The 24,435-nt window shown below is 36.9% G+C and overlaps 1 protein-coding gene across 6 annotated transcripts in view; it reads left to right on the top strand.

The window, feature by feature from the left end:
* ABCD3 (ATP binding cassette subfamily D member 3) overlaps positions 1-22,075 on the top strand; it is an 88,632-nt gene extending 66,557 nt beyond the window's left edge. For 5 of the 6 annotated variants that reach the window (XM_064370213.1, XM_064370217.1, XM_064370214.1 and 2 more), the window contains 8 exons: positions 757-820; positions 6,980-7,057; positions 7,181-7,246; positions 7,343-7,432; positions 7,893-8,012; positions 16,422-16,526; positions 20,034-20,090; positions 21,888-22,075. In XM_064370213.1, coding sequence (XP_064226283.1) covers positions 757-820; positions 6,980-7,057; positions 7,181-7,246; positions 7,343-7,432; positions 7,893-8,012; positions 16,422-16,526; positions 20,034-20,090; positions 21,888-21,965 — 658 coding nt within the window. In that variant the 3' untranslated portion in view covers positions 21,966-22,075. The remainder of the gene's footprint in view (positions 1-756; positions 821-6,979; positions 7,058-7,180; positions 7,247-7,342; positions 7,433-7,892; positions 8,013-16,421; positions 16,527-20,033; positions 20,091-21,887) is intronic. The other variant, XM_064370215.1, reaches the window with a different exon arrangement.
* The last annotated feature ends 2,360 nt before the right edge of the window (positions 22,076-24,435 follow it).

Below are 24,435 nucleotides of genomic sequence, written 5' to 3'. Positions count from 1 at the left end.
CTTCTATGAGTTTGACTATTTGAGATTTCACATATAAATAAGATCATATAGTGTTTCTCTTTTTATGTCTTGCTTATTTTGCTTAGCATAATGTCCTCCAGCTCCATCTATGTTGTTGAAAATGATCCAGTTTCCTTCTTTCTTAAAGGTGAAATAATATTCTCTTGTATTTTGTGTGTGAATATATATTTTGTGTGAATATATACAAACCATACAAACTATTGTTTATCCTCTCATTGTTTCAAGGACATTTAGGTAGTTTTCATATATTGACTATCGTGAATAATGCTTCATTGAACATGGGAGAAAGATTCTCTTTGAGATACTGATTTTATTTCCTTTGGAAATGTACCCAGAAGTGGGATTGCTAGATCATATAGTAGTCCTATTTTTAATTTTTTAGGAACATCCATACTGTTTTCCATAATAGCTGTACTATTTGTAATCCCACCAACAATGTCCAAGGTTTCCTTTTTCCACATCCTTGCCAACCCTTACCATTTGTCTCTTTGATAATAGCCACCCTAACAGGTGAGAGGTGATGTGTCATTGTGGTTTTGATTTGCATTCTCCTGATAATTAGAGATGTTGAGCACCTTTTCATATACCTGTTGGCCATCTGAATTTCTTCTTTTAAGAAGTGTTTAAGCCCTTTACCCATTTTTTAATCAGGTTATTTGTATTTTTGGTAGTATTGAGTTATATTATTTCCTTATATACTTTAAAGTAATTCTCTTTTTTAAACTTCCCTTTTAGGTTTGATCATGTACCTTTAGCAACACCAAATGGAGATGTTTTGATCCGAGACCTTAATTTTGAAGTAAGTTTTTAAATGATCATATAAAAGCTTAAATCATCTTTAAAATGTGAACTGAAAAAAGGTTACCTGAATATTTAAATTAACTTTAAGGGTTGATTTCGTCTCTGAATCAACAACAGAATTGCTTTAAAAAGTAAGTCTTCGAAACACTAACCTATTTTTCTTAATTGACAGGACTTCAAAATTTCAAACACTACTGCCAAAAAGCTTTTTGCAAATGAAGTTTATGTCAAGAAAGCCATAGAAAATATAGTAAATTGGAGTCTCCAGTGTAAAATGAATATTTAAACACACAAATATAATTTTAGTCTCTTTACATTAAAAATAAACTTACGGTGTGGTTGGTATTATGACTGTACAGGATGATTTGTACCTATAAAAACAAAATATAGACTGTTTTAATACTGATGAAAACAGTGGAAGAACAGCACAGTAGCACTTCAAATAGACACTCACCTAAAACAAGTAAAATCCCATGCCAAGTGAATACTGATGCTGATTGAATATACTCTGTTAGTGAAGTGGGATAGGCAGACCAAATTAAAAAGAAAAGACCAAAGATGAATGTTTTTGTATGATTTGTAAGACTTGCAGATTTAAGGGTTGCTAGTTTCTGTATGTTGTGGCTTTATGAATGGTTCAGACCGAGAAATCTTCATAATTAGTAGCATAATTCCTCCCACATAGGCTATCTTCCCCATTCTAAACACCATTTCTCTATAACGACACTTTCCAGTGAACTTTCTGCAATAATGGAAATACTCTATACTTTCAGGTCCAGTAAAACAGCCATGTGTAGAACACTTGAAATGTGACTAGGACAGCTGCAAAACTGAATTTGAAATTTAATTTAGTTATGATTTAAAATTAAATAACCACATGTGAGTAGTGGGTATGGTATTAGACAGTACAGCTCTAGAATTCCTCTCCACATGCTTATGTGCATGGCCATCTGCAGTTTGTGTTTTATGTGGGGATTTTTTTCCTACTGCTTTCTTTTAAGAAATATTGTCTGATAGTTTATAAAATAAAGAGTATAATTATTAGATTTGTTTTTAAATTATTAGAGACTTCAGTTACAGTAAGTCTTCAGTTTTCTGCTCTTAATTTCTATTAAGCACATGTCTACTTTCTTCTCAATGAATTATAAAAATGAAAATTGTTAGTTATGCAAAGTACTTTGAACTTATTCAACAGTGAGTATTCTATCATTATCATATTTATTCCAAAGCTAGGAAATACAAGATGAAGTACAGAAAATGTAAATATAGATGGTAAATATTGACTGGCTCTGCATATCACAGAAGTGTTTTCTCACATAGCTCCGGGTACTTCAGTCACTTGAATGTTCATTTGGCAAAGTAGGTAGCCAGGCTTGATTTCCAGTAGCTCCTTTATTGCCACCGTCCAAGGATAAAAAGGGACATGAAACTTCATTAAAGAATGGCTCTTGGCCCTTTCTCCCACTTACCCTCACCATGTCTTTATGCAGAAATAAAATATGTCAACAATATAAGGGCACACATGACTTGAAGCACAATGAGAAAGGGGGTTGGGAGTAGCTAGATCATGATTATGGCCCGTAAAAAATCTTTTGTCATGATGTTAACACACTAAAGCTGTCACTTTCTTTTTAGTTCAAAGCCTTTTCTTTTAAAGCCCTTAGGTTTGCATTTAATAGACTTCTGTCATTTCTATAATTTTACTTTTATAGCCTTAAAAACATCCTTAATTTTTTCTCTTTTTTGGGTTTCATTTGGAAAGTCCTGAGTCCCCACTTATGTCCTTACTTGTTGGAGTGTTTTACTTCATAATTGTGTTCCTTGGTGTTTATACTGTGATTCTTGTTTTCTCTTTCCCTGGGAACTGTTTGTCTGCCTTCTGTCTTCTTGGTTCACTCTTATGAATTCTTATCTCTTTCTGACTTGAAGTATTCTAAAGTAGACTTGGGTTTCTCACATTCATTCTGTCTTTTTATTGTTTTTCTTAACATAGCCTTTCTATAGTAGACAAGTATTCTTCAGTTCTTTGCAACCTCTCATTATTTTCTACTCATCTAACTTACTTGAAAATAAAGATTTCTTTTCTTGGAAAGAGGCATAATAAAACTGAGACTTGGCCCTTCAAATAAATGTTGACTACTTCATGATTTATTTGCCTTTTGGGTTACATTGTAACCAAATAATAAAAACTTCTTTGGGATATGAGATTTTGTACCATTTTCCACTATAAACTTCCTAGAAAGCCATATTTATCTGTCTAGATATTATTCTGGGAGTTATGCAGACTGGAGAGACCCGAAGAGGTAACAGCTTGCAGGTTACAATGTGAGGATTAAAATAATACTTTGTCCGAGGTGGGTGGATTGCTTGAGCTCAGGAGTTTTGAGACCAGCCTAGGCAACATGGCAAAACCCTGTCTCTATGAAAAATACAGAAAAATTATGTGGGTGTGGTGGTGCACACTTGTGGTCCTGGTTACACAGGAGGCTGAGGTGGAAGGATCCCTTATGCCAGTGAGGCAGAGGTTGCAGTGAGTGAAGACTGTGCTGCTACACTCCAGTCTGGGCTACAGAGTGAGACCCTGTTTCCAAAACTACTTCATAACTTATTAAGACTTTTACCTTTTCAGTAAGGCATACTTATAGTGTTTTAAAAAACTAATCAATCCTCATTAACACTTTTTTTTTTTTTTTTTTTTTTTTTGTGAGACAGAGTTTCACTCTTATTACCCAGGCTGGAGTGCAATGGCGCGATCTTGGCTCACCGCAACCTCTGCCTCATGGGTTCAGGCAATTCTCCTGCCTCAGCCTCCTGAGTAGCTGGGATTACAGGCACGCACCACCGTGCCCAGCTAATTTTTTGTATTTTTAGTAGAGATGGGGTTTCACGATGTTGACCAGGATGGTCTCGATCTCTTGACCTAGTGATCCACCCACCTCGGCCTCCCAAAGTGCTGTGATTACAGGCGTGAGCCACCGCGCCCGGCCCAACACCATACTTTTATATAATTTTTCTTTTACTTTATGTATAGAATTTTAGATGATTTGTTACGATAAATTTACAAGAAGTAGGATTTATCAAGGAGTATTATTTGGGGAGTATATTTTTATTGGTAAAAATGTGGTGGTTGAAAGCATTGGTTGATCCAGTAAAGCATTCTAGGAGCCTCAATAATACACTGCTGTTAAGAACTTTATTTTCAGTAAATGTTACTGTTGGCTTTTAGTCTTAATTTAACCCCACAAAAATATGTACTTATAAATTTTTAACATAGAAAAATTATCACTGGCTTATCATGGGTGACATCATAATTGGAAGTTTTGTTCAACACTGCCAAAAGCCATGGAGTAAAGTGAATGCTGAGTAGGTTAGACAGGCTTGATTTTGAGCATAAAAGAATAACTCAGAATTTTAGTAACTCTGGTTATTATTTATACACATCATTACAAACCTGGTTTTGGGATTTCCTGGTACATTGCAACAAATAATGTGTAAGGGTATTGTTGGAGGCAGGAACATTGATACCAGTGTAAACGACAAAGAGCAGTTAGGAGCAGAGAATTTATATATGGCCGACAGTACTCAAATAAAGCATGGTAGCAGGGAACCATTTAATTACCAACTTCCTGAACTTTAGGACCTTCTAATGGCATCGCTGTTACAGTAGAGTATGGTTATTTTATATGATAACCTTGCTTTATGAGGAACATTCAGTATATTCAATTTTGTATGGTAAGGAAATTATGTTATTTAAAAAGAAGTCTATGAAAATGATTCTTTAATTATCAGAAAAAAGTTTATTCATTTGGAAAAGTCATTTAGAATAGCTCTTTCTTCAACGATGATGTGTGTAAATTATGTTACTTTCTTTTCGATCAACTATGTTTTAGGCTGGTTCATTCTTTTTTCTTTAAGAAATTTTTAAAATGTAAAACATAATTTGCCTTTTTAACCATTTCTAAGTGTGTAATTCAGTGGCATTAAGTACATTTACAGTGTTATGCAGCCACTACCACTATCCATTTCCAGAACTTTTCTGTCATCCCAAATAGAAACTCTGTACTCATTAAACAAACAGTAACTCTCCTTCCTTCCTCTCCACAGCCCCTGGTAACCTCTAATTCTTTCTGTCTCTATGAATTTGACTGCTCTAGGTACCACATATAAGTGAAGTCATACAGTATTTATCCTTTTGTGTCTGGTTTATTTCATTTAGCATAATGTTTTCAGGGTTCATCTATATTGTAGCATGTGTCAGAGTTTTATTCATTTTAAAGTTTGAATGCCATTTCAGTGTGTGTGTGTGTGTGTGTGTGTGTGTGTATGTATGTGTGTGTATGCCACATTTTGTTTATCCATTCATCCTCTTGGGTTGCTTCCTTGCTTCCACCTTTTGGCTATTGTGAATAATGCTGATGGCTCTCCATTTTGTCACAGTAAAAGCAAAAGTTCTTTCAATGCCTACCACTACCCTACTTGATACCTCTCTGATCTCATCCTACTATTCTTCCTTCCTGTTCATTCTTTTCCAGTAAAATCAGCCTTGTTTCTGTTTTTTTGAATAGGATAGCTACATTCCTGCTTCAGTGCCTTTGCACCAGCTTTTTATGGGTAAAGGTGGGGGCTAGAACAATCTTATTATAGTTAAATCCTAATTCACTGCTTCTTTTCTGAGTTTTACCCAGTTGTCTTTTTCAATAGTCTACTCTGACCACCTTAAAAATGCAACTTCCTTCACCTACTCTGAAGTTCCTTTTATCTGTTTTTTCCTCCAAAGTGCTTATTATCTGATACACTATTTAACTTACTTATATATTATGTATATTCTTCATTGTATGTCTCTTGTCACTAGAATGTAAACCAGTAAAGATAGAGGGGTTTTTGGTTTCTTGTTTTTTGTCTCTTTTATTCACTAGTGTGGCCTACTTGCCTAGTACAGAGCCTGACAGAGAGCATTCAATAAATATTCATTGAATTAAATGATAGGAACAGAAGGTTCACCAGTTTAACAAATTTGTCAAAGACAGGTTACCAGCTGGGGTAACTCATATGTCTCTGATATTTTCTTTCCTATTGTGTTACATTGGTGTTTAATGTTGTAAACTAGAATTACAACTAAGATTTTCTGATTCTTTACAGAGTTAATTAGATACTTATAAGATCTTAAGCCTAGAACTTAACCATGCTTTACATTTTCTCTTCTATCTTTATATTGTTTCAGAATAATTTAGTGGCACTTGTCAATATTTAAAATGCACATATATTTTGATAAAACACTTGTAATTTCTAAGAATTGAATCTACAGAAACAGCGCTTACTGTTGTATAAGTTTACTTGCTGACTTGTACACTCATTGCAGTATTATCTAGAGGAGCAAAACAAAATACCAGCAACCTAAATACTTAACCAAAGGGGAGTGTTTAAATCAGTTACAGTATATCCTTACTATGGAAGATGCTTGAGGCATTAAAGGAAAATATACTGACCTGGAAGAATATCTGTGACATAATGTTAAATAAAAGCAAGTTGTAGAACAGTACGTTTTCATGTTTTTAAAAGTGACTGTGTATACACATGTATTTATTGTTTTCAAGAATTCCCAATTTTTTAAACTTTAGCTCTTCTTATCTTGATTAAGTTGATGATATCAATCAGTCAATAAATTTATTTATTTATTTATTTATACATACACATACATAGATGGGGTCTTGTTCTGTCAGCCTGGGTGACATCATAGCTCACTGCACCCTTGAACTGCTGGACTCAAGCGACCGCCTCAACCTCCCAAGTAGCTGGGACTATAGCTGCCTAATTTTTTATTTTTATTTTTTGTAGAGACAAAGGTCTTGCTTTATTTCCCAGAATAGTCAAACTCCTGGCTTCAAGTGATCCTCCTGCCTTAGCCTCCCAAAATGCTGAAATTATAGGTGAGAGACACCACACCCAGCAATAATAATTTTTAAGTGAAAAAAAAGTAATGGTAAAAATTGGAAGTAAACAAAGTAAAAGGTCCCTTCATAATATCTCTTCCCTGTTCCACCTAATGCTACATTTACAGAAAAATAGAAGGCTTATAATTAGCCAAGAGCTATTAATATTTGAGTCTAAGGAAATGTTCATTGAGTATATATTAATTTGACTGATTTTTTTTTTTCAGGTTCGATCTGGGGCTAATGTTCTAATCTGTGGTCCAAATGGCTGCGGAAAGAGTTCACTTTTCCGTGTTCTTGGTGAAGTAAGTCTAGTTGGTTTCAAAATTTTACAGTCTTATTTTGCCATACTGTCTACCACTTTGTAAATTTTACAGTTGTTCTTCTCCCTTCTCTCTCTCTCTTTTTTTTTTTTTTTTTTTTAATAGTTATGGCCTCTTTTTGGAGGACGTCTAACTAAACCTGAGAGAGGAAAGTTATTTTATGTTCCTCAGGTAAGACCTAGCTTCAGTTATCTTTGATTTAAAGATCTTTTTATTTATTTATTTTTTAAATGTTGCTTCTAATGACTTTTGCTCTACTACTGTCAGAGACCTTACATGACCCTTGGAACACTTCGAGACCAAGTGATATATCCAGATGGACGAGAAGATCAGAAAAGGAAGGGAATATCTGACTTAGTAAGAGAATGTTTATATCCTAGGTCCACTGAAAATACTCCATTTCAGATTCTTTAATCAGTTAAGTATTTTAAGTGCCGGGTAGTTTATCTTAATCTGTAAAGCCTTCCAAAGCCATCAATTTTGATTTTCTAAGTTGAGGTAAGATGATAATGCCTTGGCTTAAATATGGAGGGTTTAATCTTTTTTTTACACTATTGTTTGTTTTCTCATTGCCATCATTCTTTTATTATGTACAATAGTGTTATTCTCTTTAAGCTACTAGATATAGTTTGTCAAGTTTAGTGTAGGTAGAAGCTGAAAGGTTCAGGGCTACCTTGGGCCACATTCTTTTTTGAAATGTATCTTTTAAGTGGTACAGACAGTAGAAATGTCGTGATTCCAGTTTAAAAAACAAAGCAAGATTAAAAATGTTGGTTTACATCAAGTTTGATTTCACCTTGAATCATTTTGCTGAAAGGTACTGAAGGAATACTTAGACAATGTCCAGTTGGGTCATATCCTTGAACGTGAAGGAGGCTGGGACAGTGTTCAGGATTGGATGGACGTACTCAGTGGTGGAGAAAAGCAAAGAATGGCAGTGAGTATACACTGAAGAAATTGCACAAGAATGTAACTGGTTCCACGCCAGGCGCGGTGGCTCATGCCTGTAATCCTAGCACTTTGGGAGGCCGAGGTGGGAGGATCACCTGAGGTCAGGAGTTCAAGACCAGCCTGGCCATCCTGGTGAAACCCCATCTTAAAAAAAATAATAATTATTTAAAAAAAAAAGAATGTAACTGGTTCCAGCATTTTGATTGATCAAGACACAAAATTTCATCTTATATTTTTTTATTCAGCAGCAGTTTCAGTACGGATTAGTTTAAATGATCATAGTGCTTGAAAATCTTTAACTTGTGTGCAAATTTGGAATTCTGAAAAATTCATAAATATACTGCCAGTACCTATGAAAGGAAAAGCTGCAGATCCAGTATATATCAGTAATACATTTTTCTAAAAGTTCGGAGAAACTGTAGCTCGTTAGTCCTGGGATATAATGTAATCCTGGCTGGCTTATGAAATTTCTTCTCATGTCTCTTCCCTATAGACATCTCTTTTGTCTCACATAGGCTATTCTTTCTGAAATAGCTGAAGGTATTAGAAATGATCCATTCAAATTTTATCATTTTATTTTTATTTATTTTATTTTATTTTTGAGATGGAGTCTTGCTCTGTTGCCCAGGTTGGAGTGCAATGGCGTGATCTCGGCTCACCGCAACCTCCGCCTCCTGGGTTGAAGCTATTCTCCTGCCTCAGCCTCCTGAGTAGCTGGGATTACAGGTGCATGCCACCACGCCTAGCTATTTTTTGTATTTTTAGTAGAGACGGGGTTTCACCATGTTGGTCAGGCTGGTCTTGAACTCCTGACTCTGTGATCCGCCCACCTCAGCCTCCAAAGTGCTGGGATTACAGGCGTGAGTCACCACACCTGGTCTGTCATTTTATTCTTTATTCTGTTCTTGCCCTTTTTCTTCATTATTATATGTATGTTTTTGTTTCAAGGTTCAGTATCTACTACTGGAAGTTACTTCGAATTTTTAAGTTTTCCTAATATAAACAAGCATTTGAAAGAAACTACTTTAATTTTTATGATGACTAAACTGGTTCCAAACCAAAAACATGCACTAAACACTACATATTAAGAATGAGATCAGCCTGGGCAACATAGCAAGACCCTTTCTCTATAGAAAATTTAAAATTATCTGGGCGCGATGGCGCATGCCTGTAGTCCTAGATACTGGGAGGCAGAAAGATTGCTTGAGCCCAGAAGTTTGAGGCTGCAGTGGGCTGTGATCACACACCATGGCACTCCAGGGTAGGTGATGGAGTGAGATCCTAAAAATAAATAAATAAATAAAAATAAAAAAGATTGGTAGTTGAGTACCTTGTCAAGAGGGGCAACTTCGTAAGGAGTCATTTTTTTTTACTATATATTCCATAGTTTGAATAGATCCAAGCAAGAGATTCTCCACTCCCCCTGCAGATTATTAGCCTTACGTAGATTGGAGAAAACTATAGCCAAAGAAAGAAAGCAAAAGAAATGGCTAATGGCATAATTTCTGACCCATTATCCTCAGGTTATATTCCACCTTTTTGTTACCTCTGAGTCCCTGATTCTGCAGGTTATTGTTTTCCAAAATCATACCCACTCTACATGAAGTTAATATTAATAGGGTTCTTGCTTGGCTAGTGCTTTAACATGAGATGAATCTAGTGTGAAGAATAAATCATAAATGAGAGAAATATTAGCTATATTCAAAATGGAAATTAGACTGAAGGAGTGAAAATTTGAAATGATTAGGCATTTCTAGAGTGAATTTAGAAGACGATTATAGAAATAACTGCAAATCAAGAACTGTAAAACAACTTTAAATTTCTGTACTATGTCTTCAGAGAAAATGGAAGGATATGGTTCACAAATGGACATGATAGAAACTCAGAGAATGAATAATGAATATACTTCAACCAAGGAACTCTGTGTGTGTGGTATAAAAGTACAGAAGGGATAATTTTTGTTTGAAGATTAGGAATTCAAAGGTGTGCCTAGAGCATTGGGAGGTTATCTTGGAAGAGTAAGTGGGGCTGAGAGGATGAATCTTATAAAAACCAGATGATAGGCTGGGCGCGGTGGCTCACGCTTATAATCCCAGCACTCTGGGAGGCTGAGGTGGGTAGATCAGCTGAGGTCTGGAGTTCCAGACTAGCCTGGCCAACATAGTGAAACCCCATCTCCACTAAAAATACAAAAATTAGCTGGGTGTGGTGGTGCACACTTGTAATCCCAGCTACTTGGGAGGCTGAGGCAGAAGAATCATTTGAACTCAGGAGGCGGAGGTTGCAGTGAGCTGAGATCATGCCACTGTACTCCAGCCTGGGTGACAGAGTGGGACTCTGTCTCAAAACAAACAAACAAACAAAAAAAACAACAGATGATCCAGGCTGGGCTCGGTGGCTCATGCCTGTTATCCCAGCACTTTGGGAGGCCGAGGCAGGTGGATCACCTGAGATCAGGAGTTCAAGACCAGCTTGGCCAACATGGTGACACCCCATCTCTACTAAAAATACAAAAATAATCAGCTGAGCTTGGTAGTATATGCCTGTAGTCTCATCTACTCGGGAGACTGAGGCGGGAGAATCGCTTCAACCTGGGAGGCAGAGGTTGCAGTGAGCCGAGATCGTGCCACTGCACTCCAGCCTGGGCAATAGAGCAAGACCCTGTCTCGGAAGGAAAAAAAAAAGATCCATAATAGAGGTGTTTTGGAAATGGGGAAAGCTCACCTGTGACACTGCTGCTTATATAATTGGAGCATGGCCAAGCCATTGGCAGGGTGTGTCTCCAGATGTAAGCCAACATCTGGAGAATTGAATGTGTTATGTAAAAGAGAGACTGTTGTTTTGTTTCAGAGCAGGGAAAGGAGAAGGCTAATGCCACAAATACTAACGTTGGTGAAGTTAGGTAAAGATTGTACATGGGTATTCATTCTACTGTCCTTTCAGTTTTTTCGTAGGATTGAAAATTACCAAAGTAGAAAGTTGGGGGAAAAACAGACTTGAAAGGCCTAGCCACTTAAAACAGTGAATCAGCCAGGGTTGCGCCATCTAATGTCCCAAGTTGGGATATCTTGTGTTTCTGACCAAAAATCTTTTTCACTCTGTGTTTCTTGCTCTTCCTATTTAGTAATGAGTTTTCTTATTTTGAATTATGAAAAAGTACATATGATAGAAAAGTGGAATATTTATTTAAGTATAAATTTGGCCAAACCCCTTTACCAGAGATACCACTGTTATAAAATTTTTAGTGTTTTTTTTTTTTTCAACTATTTGAGGGCACTAATCTGCCAATTTTTAGTGTTTTTTAAATCTACTTTTGTAAATCTTTTTTACCTTAAATTGGCAACTATGCCCCTTTCTCAAATTCCCTGAGATCTCTGGAATCCCTTTTCTTACAATTGATCCGTACTTTTCTGTCTCTGTCTCCTTTCCTGTCCAGTACAGAGTTCATGATCCACAGCCTGGCACGTAGGAGATGAGACATAGATATATTTCTTTCTTTTTTTTTTTTCTTTTTTTGAGATAGAGTTTTGCTCTTTTTGCCCAGGCTGGAGTGCAATGAATGGTGCAATCTCAGCTCACCGCAACCTCGGCTCACCGCAACCTCCGCCTCCCAGGTTCAAGCGATTCTCCTGCCTCAGCCTCCCGAGTAACTGGAATTACAGGCATGCACCACTATGACCGGCTAATTTTGTATTTTTAGTAGATACGGGGTTTCTCCATGTTGGTCAGGCTGGTCTTTGAACTCCTGACCTCAGGTGATCCACCTGCCTCGGCCTCCCAAAGTGCTGGGATTACAGGCGTGAGCCACCATGCCCAGCCAAGTTATATTTTTAAGGAATGAACAGTTCATCCCTTCCCCTTAACTTCCTTTTCCACTTTTTACCTAAATCCCAACCCAGCTGTTTGCCATGGCACTTCTCCAACTACTTTTCTCAGCACAGCTGAGAAACATCAGATGGGCTTACAGCATGGATTAGCAATCATTTTACTTACTTTTATCCTTCTCTCATTTTTCTAACAATCATTTTAAAACTACTGATCTTGAGTTTTCTACCCCATTACTTACTCCACTGCACTTGGCAGAATAATTCGCCTTCTACTTCTCAAAGAAAGATAGGCTATTATCTCAGTTAAATGACAGCTAATTTTTACTGAGTGCTTAATAGATGACAGACAGTATGCCTGGCACCTTACACAGTGATCTCATTTCATCCTTCTAACAGTTCTGTGAGGTAAGAACTGAGAATGCCCTCCCCCCACCTTTTTTTTTTTTTTTTGAGACAGAGTCTCATTCTGTCAGCCAGCCTGGAGTACAGTGGCAGGATCTCAGCTCACTGTAACATCTGCCTCCCAAGTTTAAGAGATTCTCCTGCCTCAGCCTCCCAAGTAACTGGGATTACAGGCACCCACCACCACGCCTGGCTAATTTTTGTATTTTTTTTTTTAGTAGAGATGGGGTTTCATCATGTTAGCTAGGTTGGTCTCAAGCTCCTGAGCTCAAGTGATCTGCCTGCCTCGACCTCCCAATGTGCTGGGATTGCAGGCTGAGTTACCATGCCTGGCCGGAATGCCCCATTTTGTGGAGGAAATTGAACTTTTGTGCAGTTCAGTAGCTGGCCAAACAAAGACAGCTAGTAAATGTTAAAACTGGTGAGGGGTGGGGCTTTGTTGAGCTTAGGCAAGCAGTATGGGAGCAGTGTGCATATGCTTATTCACTTTACAACAAGCTTGTCCAACCTTCGGCTCACAGACGCACGCAATCCAGGACAGCTTTGAATGCAAGCCAGCACAAATTCATAAACCTTCTTAAAACATTATAAGATTTTTGTGTGTGTGATTTTTTTTTTTTTAAACTCAGATATCATTAGTGTTAGTGTATTTTATGTGTAGCCCAAGACAATTCTTCTTCCAGTGTGGCCCAGGGAAACCAAAAGATTGGACACTTCTGCTTTACAGCTTTCTTGTATTGTGGCACTAAGTAACTGGCAGCTAGTGGGGCGGGGGGGGTGGGGAGAGAGAGAGAGAGAGAGGATGAGGAAATGTCCATGTCATTTGATAAGTGTGGTGATGAAGGTATGCACAGCGTCTTTTGGGAGCAGAGAGGAGAGGCATTGGTGGAATGCCCTCAGATAACCATTCCTCTTAATTAGCTGCGCACCACTCTGTCCTGACTTCCCTACTTCACTGTGTGTGGAGGATATGTCATCCTTCTTGAGAAAGGCTAATATCACCATCTGTGTTTATGGACCCTCTGTCCTCTGACTTTGTCACATCCTTTTCCTTCAGTTACATGCCCTCCCCCAGCCCTCACCTACATTTAACCTCTTCTAGTCCTTCTCTTGAGGAAAGACATTTTTCAGGTCTCTTTGATCTAAAAAGCAAACTGCCTTAGTCAAAGCTTCTCTGTGGTCTGTACCTTTCATTTTCTGCACAGTTGAACTTCTTCAAAGTCTATACCTGCTGCCTGCCCTTCCTTACCTCATACAAATGGGTAGAAATCTGTTTTAGTCATTCATTTATTGGATATTTGAGTGCTACCCATATATAAGTATTGAGTTCATAGTAGTGATTAAAACAGTCTCTGCTTTTCTGATTTTTTTTTTTTTTTGAGACAGTCTCGCTGTGTTACCCAGGCTGGAGTGCAGTGGCACAATCTTAGCTCGCTGCAACCTCCTCCTCTCGGGTGCAAGTGGTTCTCATTCCTCAGCCTCCCAGGTAGCTGGGACTACAGGCATGCACCACCATGGCTGGCTAATTTTAATATTTTTAGTAGATACAAGGTTTCACCATGTTGGCCAGGCTGGTCTCGAACTCCTGGCCTCAAGTGATCGGTCTTCCTCAACCTCCCAAAGTGCTGGGATTATAGGCATGAGCCACTGCACTCCACCCCAGCTTTTGTGAATCTTACATCTTAGGCAGGCAGACAACAAATATACAATTCACAATATATGAAGTGCTTCAGAGGTGTTACAGAAAGGACCCACTAGGATTGTGGCTAGGGATGAGGGTAGGTTTGCCTGAGAAGATGACATTATAAGCAGAAATTCGAAAGCTCTAAGGAGCAGAGAAAGGCATTTGAGACCCAAGGAAAGAGTGACACGTGCTAAGCCTGTAAGGCATAAGACATCTTGTTCCTAAGCAGTTGAGAGGAGGTGGCGTTGGCTAGAATGTTGAGGTTAGAGCGTGAGTAGGAATAAGATTGTACAGGTCTTGTAGAACATGGTAAGGAGTTTGAATTTTATTTTAAGTGAAATGGGAAGTTGTCGAAGTGTTTTAAGCCAAAGAGTGAAGTTCTCTGATTGATGTGTGTGAAAGATACTCTCTGGTTACATGGAGAGTGGACTGGAGAGGAGCAGCAGAGGTGGTAGGAGGTTCCTTATAGTCATCCAGACAGGAGATGAGGGTGCTCTGGACTAAGGGCATGTTTCTGGAGATGAGGAAAAATGAGTGAACTTGAAACTTCACATTTCTTACTTGAATGGGCTTTTTAGTTCATTCTAAAAACGGCGGTGGGAAAGTGAAAGGGAGGATGAGAAGGGAAGGACCTGACTAGGAAGGACTCCTGGCTTTCTAGCTGGAACAACTGTTTGATAGTCTCATTTGCTGAAATGTTCAAGATTAGGGAAGGGAATGGATTTTAGAGGGAAAATCTAGAAATTATGTTTGACTTTTAGACTTTTAAAGTTTGAGAGTCCTGTGAGATACCCAAGTAGAAAGTCAAATAGGAATTTTTATTTTTAATTTTTTAAATGTTTAAATTTTAAATTTTTATTTTTTGAGACAGCATCTTACTGTTTCAGCCAGGCCGGAGTGCAGTCGCCTGATCATAGCTCACTACAGCCTTGACCTGCTGGGCTCAAACCCTCCTGTCTTAACCTCCTGAGTAGTTGGAACCACAGGTGAACACCGCCATATGCCTGGCTAATTTTTTTTTTTTTTTTTTTTTTTTTTTGAGTAGAGGTGAGGTTTCCCTGTGTTGCCTGGGCTGGGTTCAAACTCCTGACCTCTAGCAATGCCCCTGTCACAGCCTCACAAAGTGCTGGGATTATAGATCTGAGCTACTGTGCCTGGACGAATTTTTTTTTTTTTTGAAACTGACTTCACCCTTGTTGCCCAGGCTGGCATGCAGTGGTGCAATCTCAGCTCACCGCAACCTCCGCCTCCCGGGTTCAAGCCGTTCTTCTGCCTGAGCCTCCCCAGTAGCTGGAATTGCAGGCATGCGCCACCATGCCCAGCTAATTCATATTTTTAGTAGAGACGGGGTTTCTCCCTGTTGGTCAGACTGGTCTGGAACTCCTGATCTCAGGCATTCTGCCGGCCTTGGCCTCCCAAAGTGCTGGAATTAAAGGCATGATCCATCACACCTGGCACGAAATTTTTTTATATCTGGAAATTAGAAAAATATGAGTGAGAGATGCATATTGCACGTTTTTAGAATGTAAATGGTATTTGAAATTAAGATTGGATGAGATCACTGAGAGATAAAATGCAGGAAAAAGAGAAGGTGGCCTAGAAATTAACCCTGAGGGGCTCCTGTATTTAATGGTCAAGTGGAAGAGAAAGTGCTAGAAACTGAGAAAGGATCCTCAGAAGTGGGAGGAAACTTAGGTACACGGTTTCACCGTCACTTTCTCACAAGGATGGAGTGGTCTTCTGAGTAGAATGTTGCAGAGAAGACAAATTAAGGATAGAAAAGTGCCCACTGGTCTTAAACAGGAAGATCTTGTCAGGGGGCAGATGCCAATAACTGGAATATCTGTTACACAAAAGATCAGCATAAACAATCCCAGAAAATAAAATACACAGGAGCATAAATATGGGAAAATGTTCATCATTCCTGATAGTTAAAGAAATGTAAGCTATAATTTTGCTGTTAATTTTCATTTATAAAATTAGCATCGGCCTAAAAAAAATTGAGCATACCCAGAACTGACAATGGGGATATAAAACAGGTACAATAAAAAATTATTGGTGAGAATATTAATTGGTACCAACACTTAAGCAACAAAATATTTAAAATAGAGACCTTATTGCATCGAAGTCGTCTGGTCTCAATTCTGAGATATGGTTAAAATATGTCCTCTCGAATCTTATTTGTTCAGTGAGCTTTCTTTAAACTAGTTTGAAACTCCCTCTCTCATCAGTTTTAAGCTTTTTGTTTTACTCTGAGCAATTACTATTTCCCATGAAGTACATTTTTCTCTTTGTTCAGGATGACAGTGAAAATAATTGTGTTTATATTGTTTCTGTTTCTGGGAAGTAGATTTTTTGAGTTTAGAATAATTTTTATACTTTTGCTTTACAAGACTGCAAATGCATATTTAACATAAGTTTGTTTGGCTTATTAATTTTAGTTCTGCCTGTGTTTTACACAAAATATTTTTGTATCCTTCAGATGGCAAGATTATTTTATCATAAACCCCAGTTTGCCATTTTGGATGAATGCACAAGTGCCGTTAGTGTCGACGTGGAAGGCTACATTTACAGTCATTGTCGAAAGGTAAGTGTGCAGGTGCTCAGTTTGAGGAGCCCTGGCTTCCTTCCTAGTGTATTGTGTGTCCACATCTCTCCAAAGAGAATATTCCAAGTCATTAAGTAATAAAATTTCTAACAAAAGATTTCTTGTTTTTTTTTTTTTTTTAAAGTCTCGCTCTTGTCCTCCAACCTGGAGTGCAATGGCATGATCTCAACTCACTGCAACCTCTGCCTCCTGGGTTCAAGTGATTCTCCTGCCTCAGCCTCCTGAGTAGCTGGGATTACAGGTGCCTGCCACCATGCCCAGCTAATTTCTGTATTTTTAGTAGAGACAGGGTTTCACCATGTTGGCCAGGCTGATCTTGAACTCCTGACCTCAGGCAATCTGCCTGCCTCAGCCTCCCAAAGTACTAGGATTACAGGCGTGAGCCACCACACCAGGATTTCTTGTTTTAATAAAGATTTAAAACATATGAGTAAAAGAAAAAGAATTATAAATACATTCTGTATATGAGTCTCTTTATATATAGAAATAGATTTAAATATATTGTTTTATATAAATGAGATATAAAACAATATCCATCACATCTGGCCCATTACCTCATTACTTAGAGTTAATAAACTGATCTTTTCTTAATTTATTCCATTAACTTTACCTAATCATCAGGTTTTTTAATGAGTAAAACTCAATGATAATTATTTGGCAATTTTTAATTTATCCGTTTTATTTTCTAGCCTGAGCAATATTTTACCAAAGCTGCTTTTAGTAGCCAAGTCTGAAGCTGTCTTTATTGGTTTCATTCTTTAATTATTCAATAGTATCGGTTTTCTTTCTTTGAGGAATTGTTACCAACATCTATACCATGGTTAAATTTTGGAACAAGTGTAGTATATCCTAGCTGTTTTATAGTTTCTGTATAAGTAAATGAGGTAGATGAAGATTTTTTAACTTTTTTTTTATTTTGAGACGAAGTCTCGCTCTGTGGCCCAGGCTGGTGTGCAATGGAACGATCTCAGCTCACTGCAACCTCTGCCTCTTGGGTTCAAGTGATTCTCCTGCCTCAGCCTCCTGAGTAGCTGGGATTACAGGCGCACGCCACCACACTCAGCTAATTTTTGTATTTTTAGTAGAGATGGGGTTTCACCATGCTAGTCAGGCTGGTCTCGAATTCCTGACCTCATGATCCACCTGCCTCAGCTTCCCAAAGTGCTGGGATTACAGGCGTGAGCCACCGTGACCGGCCGATTTTTAACATTTTGTATATGTTCTTTAGGGGTTCTCAATAAATAAAAAAGGTCATATTGAGTATATATAGTATGAATCCCAACTCTTCAAAGTGTGGTCATGTTCAGCAGCAGCAGTATCACCTGGGGGTTTGTTAGAAATGCAGAATTTCAAGCCCTGCTAAACCAGAATCTGCATTTTAACAAAATTCTGAGATGATTCAAATGCACATTAAAGTTTGAGAAGCACTGGTGTGATGATAAAAGAATAAATTTGCTGTTCTTTGTAGAAAGATTTTAAATACTGATTTTATCTTGTTAATGATTTATTTTCTGTTCTTGAATTTGTCTTGGTAATATATAATATTTATATGTTTGTTCATTTTGGTTTTCAAATTTATAGGTTTTAGAGATATTTATGGTATTCTTATATACGTAAAACCATGTAGTGTGCCATTGATTCAATGACATAGCGGCTCTTCACTGGTGATTTCGACCCCGTGATTTCCTCGTATGTTCTAGTTATAGACTTGAAGTTCTCACATAGGAGTGCATAAGTTCTATAAAACATTAGTTCCATTTAAAAGAAGAAAATTCATATGGGGCCTCATAGATAATTTAAATTACCGTAATAGCACTTAAACATGTGTAAACATGAAATGAGGCGTTGACTGCTTAAGCCTAGAGCTCTTTTACAGCTACAAAACTAATTTAAACTTACAAATTAAATACAGAGAAAACTTAGATACAATTTCAAATTTTCAACATTAAAGAGACCTATGATACCATTTAGATGGAACTAAACCAGTGGTTTGGGATTTAATTATGGAAAAATAGAATCAGAGGTTCAAATTTTATTATTTTGCATTTGCTTTTGTATTTTGATTTATATAATTTATATATTCTTTATATTCTCATATAAAGAATGTGTGCATTAAGTAGATATCTGATCCAATTATTGTAGAATCATGAGCAGAGAAATAATATCTGAAATGAGCTTTGAAAAATCAGAAAAATGTGGTATGTTTGAAATACATGTTTTCTTAATACTGATAATATGCTTATTTTGTTATGCAATTCCTAACCAATTTGAGAACCTTTTCACAGTGCAGCCAAATTTATTGCACATTAGAAGTTTTATGTTATATCATCTTGGCAATCAGAGCTGTAAAAATACAAACTTAGGCACTTAAATCTCTTGGTAAAAATGATCCAGAATATACTTACAATGATCTTTTAAAAATTATCAAAATGAAAATAAAATTAAGAAACCATGACGGAAATTTCCCGGATGCCCTAGACTTGCATTTGCCAGCCTCGAGTGATCGACGTGGAGTAACAGTGACCCAAAGTGGGGTTTCTTGGTCTTGGCACTATTGATCTTTTGACTGATAATTCCTAGTTGGGCAGGGCTGGGGGTTCCTGTGCACTGGAGAATGTTTAGCAGCATCCCCGGCCTCTACAGATGCCAGTGGTGCTTTCAGTTGTGACAATAAAAATCCCTCCAGTCATTGCCAAATGTCCCCCTGAGGGACAAATATCACCGTCCTCCCCACCTTGGTTGAGAACCACTGATCCAGAGCAACTACAGCTGTATCTATTAATGTTTTTTTTCTTGAGTCTGAAGTACAGATTTATAAATACATATTCACAATCTGAAATCCAGAAAATACTTAAATTCAAAACATTTTTCATAATTTTGTAGCAAGCTCACTGGGTAAAACCTTGTCTAAGCTAACGAAAGATATTTAAACTCTATTATTTGTCTCACTTGATTTCAGTGTCCATATGTGTTGCTACAGAAACGTGTGTTTAATTACAAAATTCTGTCTCAGAACCCTCTGGGGGTGTTAAATAATACATTTTCAAAAGCTGAATTCCAAGACACATTCCATAACAATAGTTTACAGTAGACGATTATGACCCTGTATTTGAGAAGCAAGTTGGCTGTCAGCAATGCTATACTGATTTAATTTTTCCTGATTTTCACCTTCGGCTGTTTTTATTCTTCTTATATTCCTCTCACGTAGTTTTCACAAAAAAATAGGAAACGTGCTAGGAGATATGTTTTTTGCCCAAAACGAAATAATATACTTAATGCCAGTACCTGGTAGTTTTTATTACGTGGTTGATGGCCAGTACATTCCATTGCTGTAAACATTTGCCATCAGTTGTGAATTTTTTCTCATTGACTTTGCTTTTTAACTTTAGTCACCAAAGACAGTCCTCTTAACAGATTAAAGTACATGGACTAGTTTAATTTGTGCTCGGTTTTTGATACAAACCTAAATCATTTTCTTCGTATTAGGTCGGCATCACTCTCTTCACTGTGTCACATAGGAAATCTCTTTGGAAACATCATGAGGTTTGTATTTCTTTCATTGAATGGTACAGTGAAACTTTATTTTCTTTAAAATATGAGTTCAGGTGAATATGGTTTTAGATTTTATGGTTTATATTCCCTTAAACGTATGTCTTAAGGAGAAAAAGTGGCTTTATAAAAAAAGATTTTCTTAAATATTGTAGTTGTCAGTTTTGAAAACAATAGTATAACAATTTTTCTCCAGTTTTATAAGTGACTGTTGTCTGTTAATAGTAACTTACTAAAATTTGCATAATCTTATCACAAATATGGTGAAGTAAACTTTTTCTTACCCAGTAGTAACAGAGAAGAAAAAGTCTTAAGAAGAATAAGATGGCAAAAAAATTAGGGGCATTTTTAATAGAGGTCAGGATTATAAGGGGGAAGATTGAATAATGTCAGCTATGCTTATCAATGCACTGTAGTAGGCAGGATTCATGAGGTAGTAACTATACTTTACAAAGATACTCTAGTGAGGCTTACATTGGTACAGATGCATTGTTTACTCTGGTGCTTCAGCAGTGCCGTTCTCACTGTGGGACTTCTTTTCAACTCTTAATGTAAAATGCTGAAAACCTGAAAGCAAACCCTGTTTAATTCTCTTTATTTTTTTTCTCCTCCCTCCCTCCCTTCATTTCTTCCTTCCTTCCTTTCTTCTTTCCTTTCTTTTTTCCTTTTTTCCCTTCCTAAGTGATATAGAAATTTTAGGTAAAAGCAAGGGGTTCAGAAAAGTTAGAACAATGGTAAGGGTATCTTCTCCCGCAAAATACATACCTGATTAAGCACTTTTTTTTGCCAGATGCTGAGCTAAGTGTCATGACGGATGTAAATTAATTACAGTCTTTACCTTCAGGGCTTTAGGATATAGATGATAGTCTACGAGTGATAAAAGGAAGAGCATAGGATTTGAAGTCAGGGAGCCTGGGTTCAGGCACCAGTGTTTCTAGCCTCAGTTGCTTCCTTTGTATGATGAAGTTATTGATCCTTACCTGCCTATCTCTTAGATTACCATGAAAATTAGAGAGGTAGCCTGTATGAAAGTACTTAATAAAACTCAATGAAATTCTATATAACTATGTGACTTTTAAAGATAGCTTTTATTATTTTATGGCATATTATAATTTGTCAATTTTTCATGAACAGGAAATTGAATAACTAGAAATCAAAGCCATTTAAAATATAACCAAGCCTTTGTGTTTTCTCAGAAGTTCTTAAGTCTTATAGCCATAGAACATTGAGAGGAATTGAGAGTATTTGAGGTTCACCCTTCCTCTTCTTTTGGAGGTATAGACAAGTAGCAAAATAGTCATCAGGCCAGTGATCATGTGAAGGAGAGGAACACAACTGGAATGTGAGAGGCCAGGATAGCTAAGAAATAGTAATACAGAAAATAGAAACTCAGAAAGCTTTCTGAAAATAAGCCACTAAATAAAAACAAAAGGCTTTGTACCTGCTGTTGTATCTTCAGAAGTTAGGATATATAAGCACTTTTTATAGCTCTTTTTCTCCTCTACTAAATTAAAAACAAATAAAAAGTCTTAAGTTAGAGATTCCAAGCTGATTAGGTAATCAGGCTACGGGAAGCAATAAAGACTAACCTATGGAACAGTCTTGCATTTAACACAGTTTAACCCACTGGTAGCTGAGGTCCTTGGTCATGGAGTTACGGAAGCATTCTAATTTGTGGGACGCTTAGAGATTTAGCTCCCTTAAAATAATGAAGTCTGTATTTTATTTTTATGAAGGACAGTACTATATCCACTCTTAGTTACTGACTTTCTCCCCTCTTCTTTCTCCTAGTACTACCTGCATATGGATGGCAGAGGCAACTATGAATTCAAACAGATAACAGAAGATACAGTTGAGTTTGGCTCTTAGAGAAATCTGGAGAACTATCCTTGCTTCAATGAAATAATTACAGAATACACTTAGAAATGCAAAGTACATTGTAAAATAAAGTTGAGCTTGGTTTTTTTTTAAAAAAAAAACAAAGCAACAAATTAGATATAGAATAATGGAGAACAAGTTGTTAAAACATTTAATATTATATAGGATATTGCTAATTGTGTATATGTTGGTTTAATTATTAATATGTACTAAGAATGTCCTTATTCTTGTGGTTAAAAACCTGCCTAAATTAAATTGGGCTTTAATCACTGTAACCTGATTCATCCTGGGATGTAAACCATTTGAAGTCAGCTAATTGGACTTTTATGGCTCTATCTTTTCCTTCAATGAAGAACCCTATTTAAAACTGGGTCATCATTTGTCTTGTTCTGGCAAGATAGTCTTGAGTTTCATTTTCCTGTGCCCCATGGTAGTGGGTAACAAGTCATAATGTATTATTTAAATGTACAACATCATTGCATAACAGCATTTATTACACAGTAGTAGATTTCTTTAGCTGCCACAGTAATACTCATTCTTCGTGTGTGTCTTGGAGTGCATTTGAGTCCAGGAAAGGCATTTCGATTTTCCTTAACTAAAGATAAATGTACCCCTCTCAGTCTACGGTAGAGTTGTTTGCGGGTTCTTTGTGGTGATGTAACAAGAGTGTATGTGCAGTCTTGCTTACAAGGAGGGGTTACCGTGTGTCACACCTAATCTTCCCAGTGTTTGAGATATTAAAACACAAAGTCCTTAAATGCCAGGCTCAAGGTCTTTATGAGAGTTTTAGATTTTTTGAAGAATTAGACAAATTTGTGTGTTAGAAGCTCATTAGAATCGTGGTAGTTATTTGGTATTAAACTCCAGATGAGCCATAGGAATGCACTACATGAAGTAATGCACTGAGTATGCAATGCTATCACTGTCTTTGACTGTGATTTTATGTTTAAAAGTATGTTCTAAAATTATGTATACATGGGTGAATCATGTTTCCGAGGCACTGTTTTATCTCTGTGAATCTTGAATAACTTTTTTATATTTGGTTATTATGTCGAGCTATCCTAAGAGAAGATGATTTCAGCTCATCAAACCATCAGTAAATGACTTGATGTGTTATTTGCACAGGGAGAAGTGAAACAGAATATAATCAGTAAGCTAGATATGAAATCAGTTTATCAAACCTGGGGGGTTCAGAAAGGGGCATTTTATATTCTTGTTTCTGCATAACTAGTTTTTTTTTTTGCAGAATTAACCATAACAATCACTGACTACCGAAGTAAACTTGATGTACTGAATTCCATAATACATAACATTGAATTTATACCACTTCTGTTTAGCGAACTTGTATACTTATTTTCTGTTCAGATTAAAAAAAACCTCAGATATCCTATACAACCTTTGCTTGTTCTTTTTTATTCTGGTATCTAAATACTGGGAAGTTCATTTATAATTCAGCCTTGACTTAAAAACATACACAGTTTAATGTTGACTTGAAAAACCACAAAAATAAATTCAGAAAATGCTTTTAGCACAGTGTCTCTTTATGTTAAAGTTTTGTCAAATGTGGTTTTTAATTGAATGAATTTCTCTTTTAGAGAAGTTCAGTAAAATCTGTGTACCTGCCAAATGATACCAAACAGCCAGAAGACATTAAAAGATGCTATTAGTCTTGGAAAAGATTTTAAGACATGGGGAATTTTAGGTTTTCAGTTTTCTGGGTTACTCTAAACCTACTAGTAGAAGTATTCTAGCTGCCTCATAATTGCTTTTGTTATGGATTCTTGCCATCAAAAAAACAAAACAACAATTTGGGCTTTTTTTCTTAATTTCTTAATTTTTTTCTTTTTTATGTAACAACTATAGTGCCTCACTATTTGAGGTGCAGAGGAAGATCTTTCTGGAGAATCACATTAACATATGGTGGTTCTTAGAAGACCCACAAACAGAAATCCAGTGATTGCAAAACATGATTGACCTTGGAACACCTTTTTCTATATAATTCCTATTAACATCTTCACAAACTGCACTAGGAATTGGTAGTTTAATCTGAAGAATAAACCAGAGAATAAGAACTTTCATCCATGGGCATCATGCTGCATACCAAGACATATCACGTTACTCTCATAACAAGTTTTTACTCTTATATAATGAGAAAATAAGTATGAAACAGCCATGGTAGTTTGTTATGCATTAGTAAAATAAAATATATCTAGCAATGGTCTCTTTCCCACTTTCTTTTTTTTTTTTTTTTTAAGACGAGGTTTCACCATGTTGGTCAGGCTGGTCTTGAACTCCCGACCTCAGGTGATCCGCCCGCCGTGGCCTCCAAAGTGCTTGGATTACAAGCGTGAGCTACCACGCCTGGCCCCCACTTTCTCAATGATTAACATTTGGCTTAAAAACGGTGATATGATAGCATCTGTCAGTTCCTTATGTAAAGTTTTAACTTTTAAACTTGATG

Source organism: Aotus nancymaae, unplaced genomic scaffold, assembly GCF_030222135.1.
Source record: "Aotus nancymaae isolate 86718 unplaced genomic scaffold, 86718_ANA_hifiasm-v0.15.2.pri h1tg000103l, whole genome shotgun sequence".
Classification (NCBI taxonomy): Eukaryota; Metazoa; Chordata; class Mammalia; order Primates; family Aotidae; genus Aotus; species Aotus nancymaae.
Note: the sequence above shows the minus strand (reverse complement) of the source record. Positions and strands in the feature narration are given on the sequence as shown.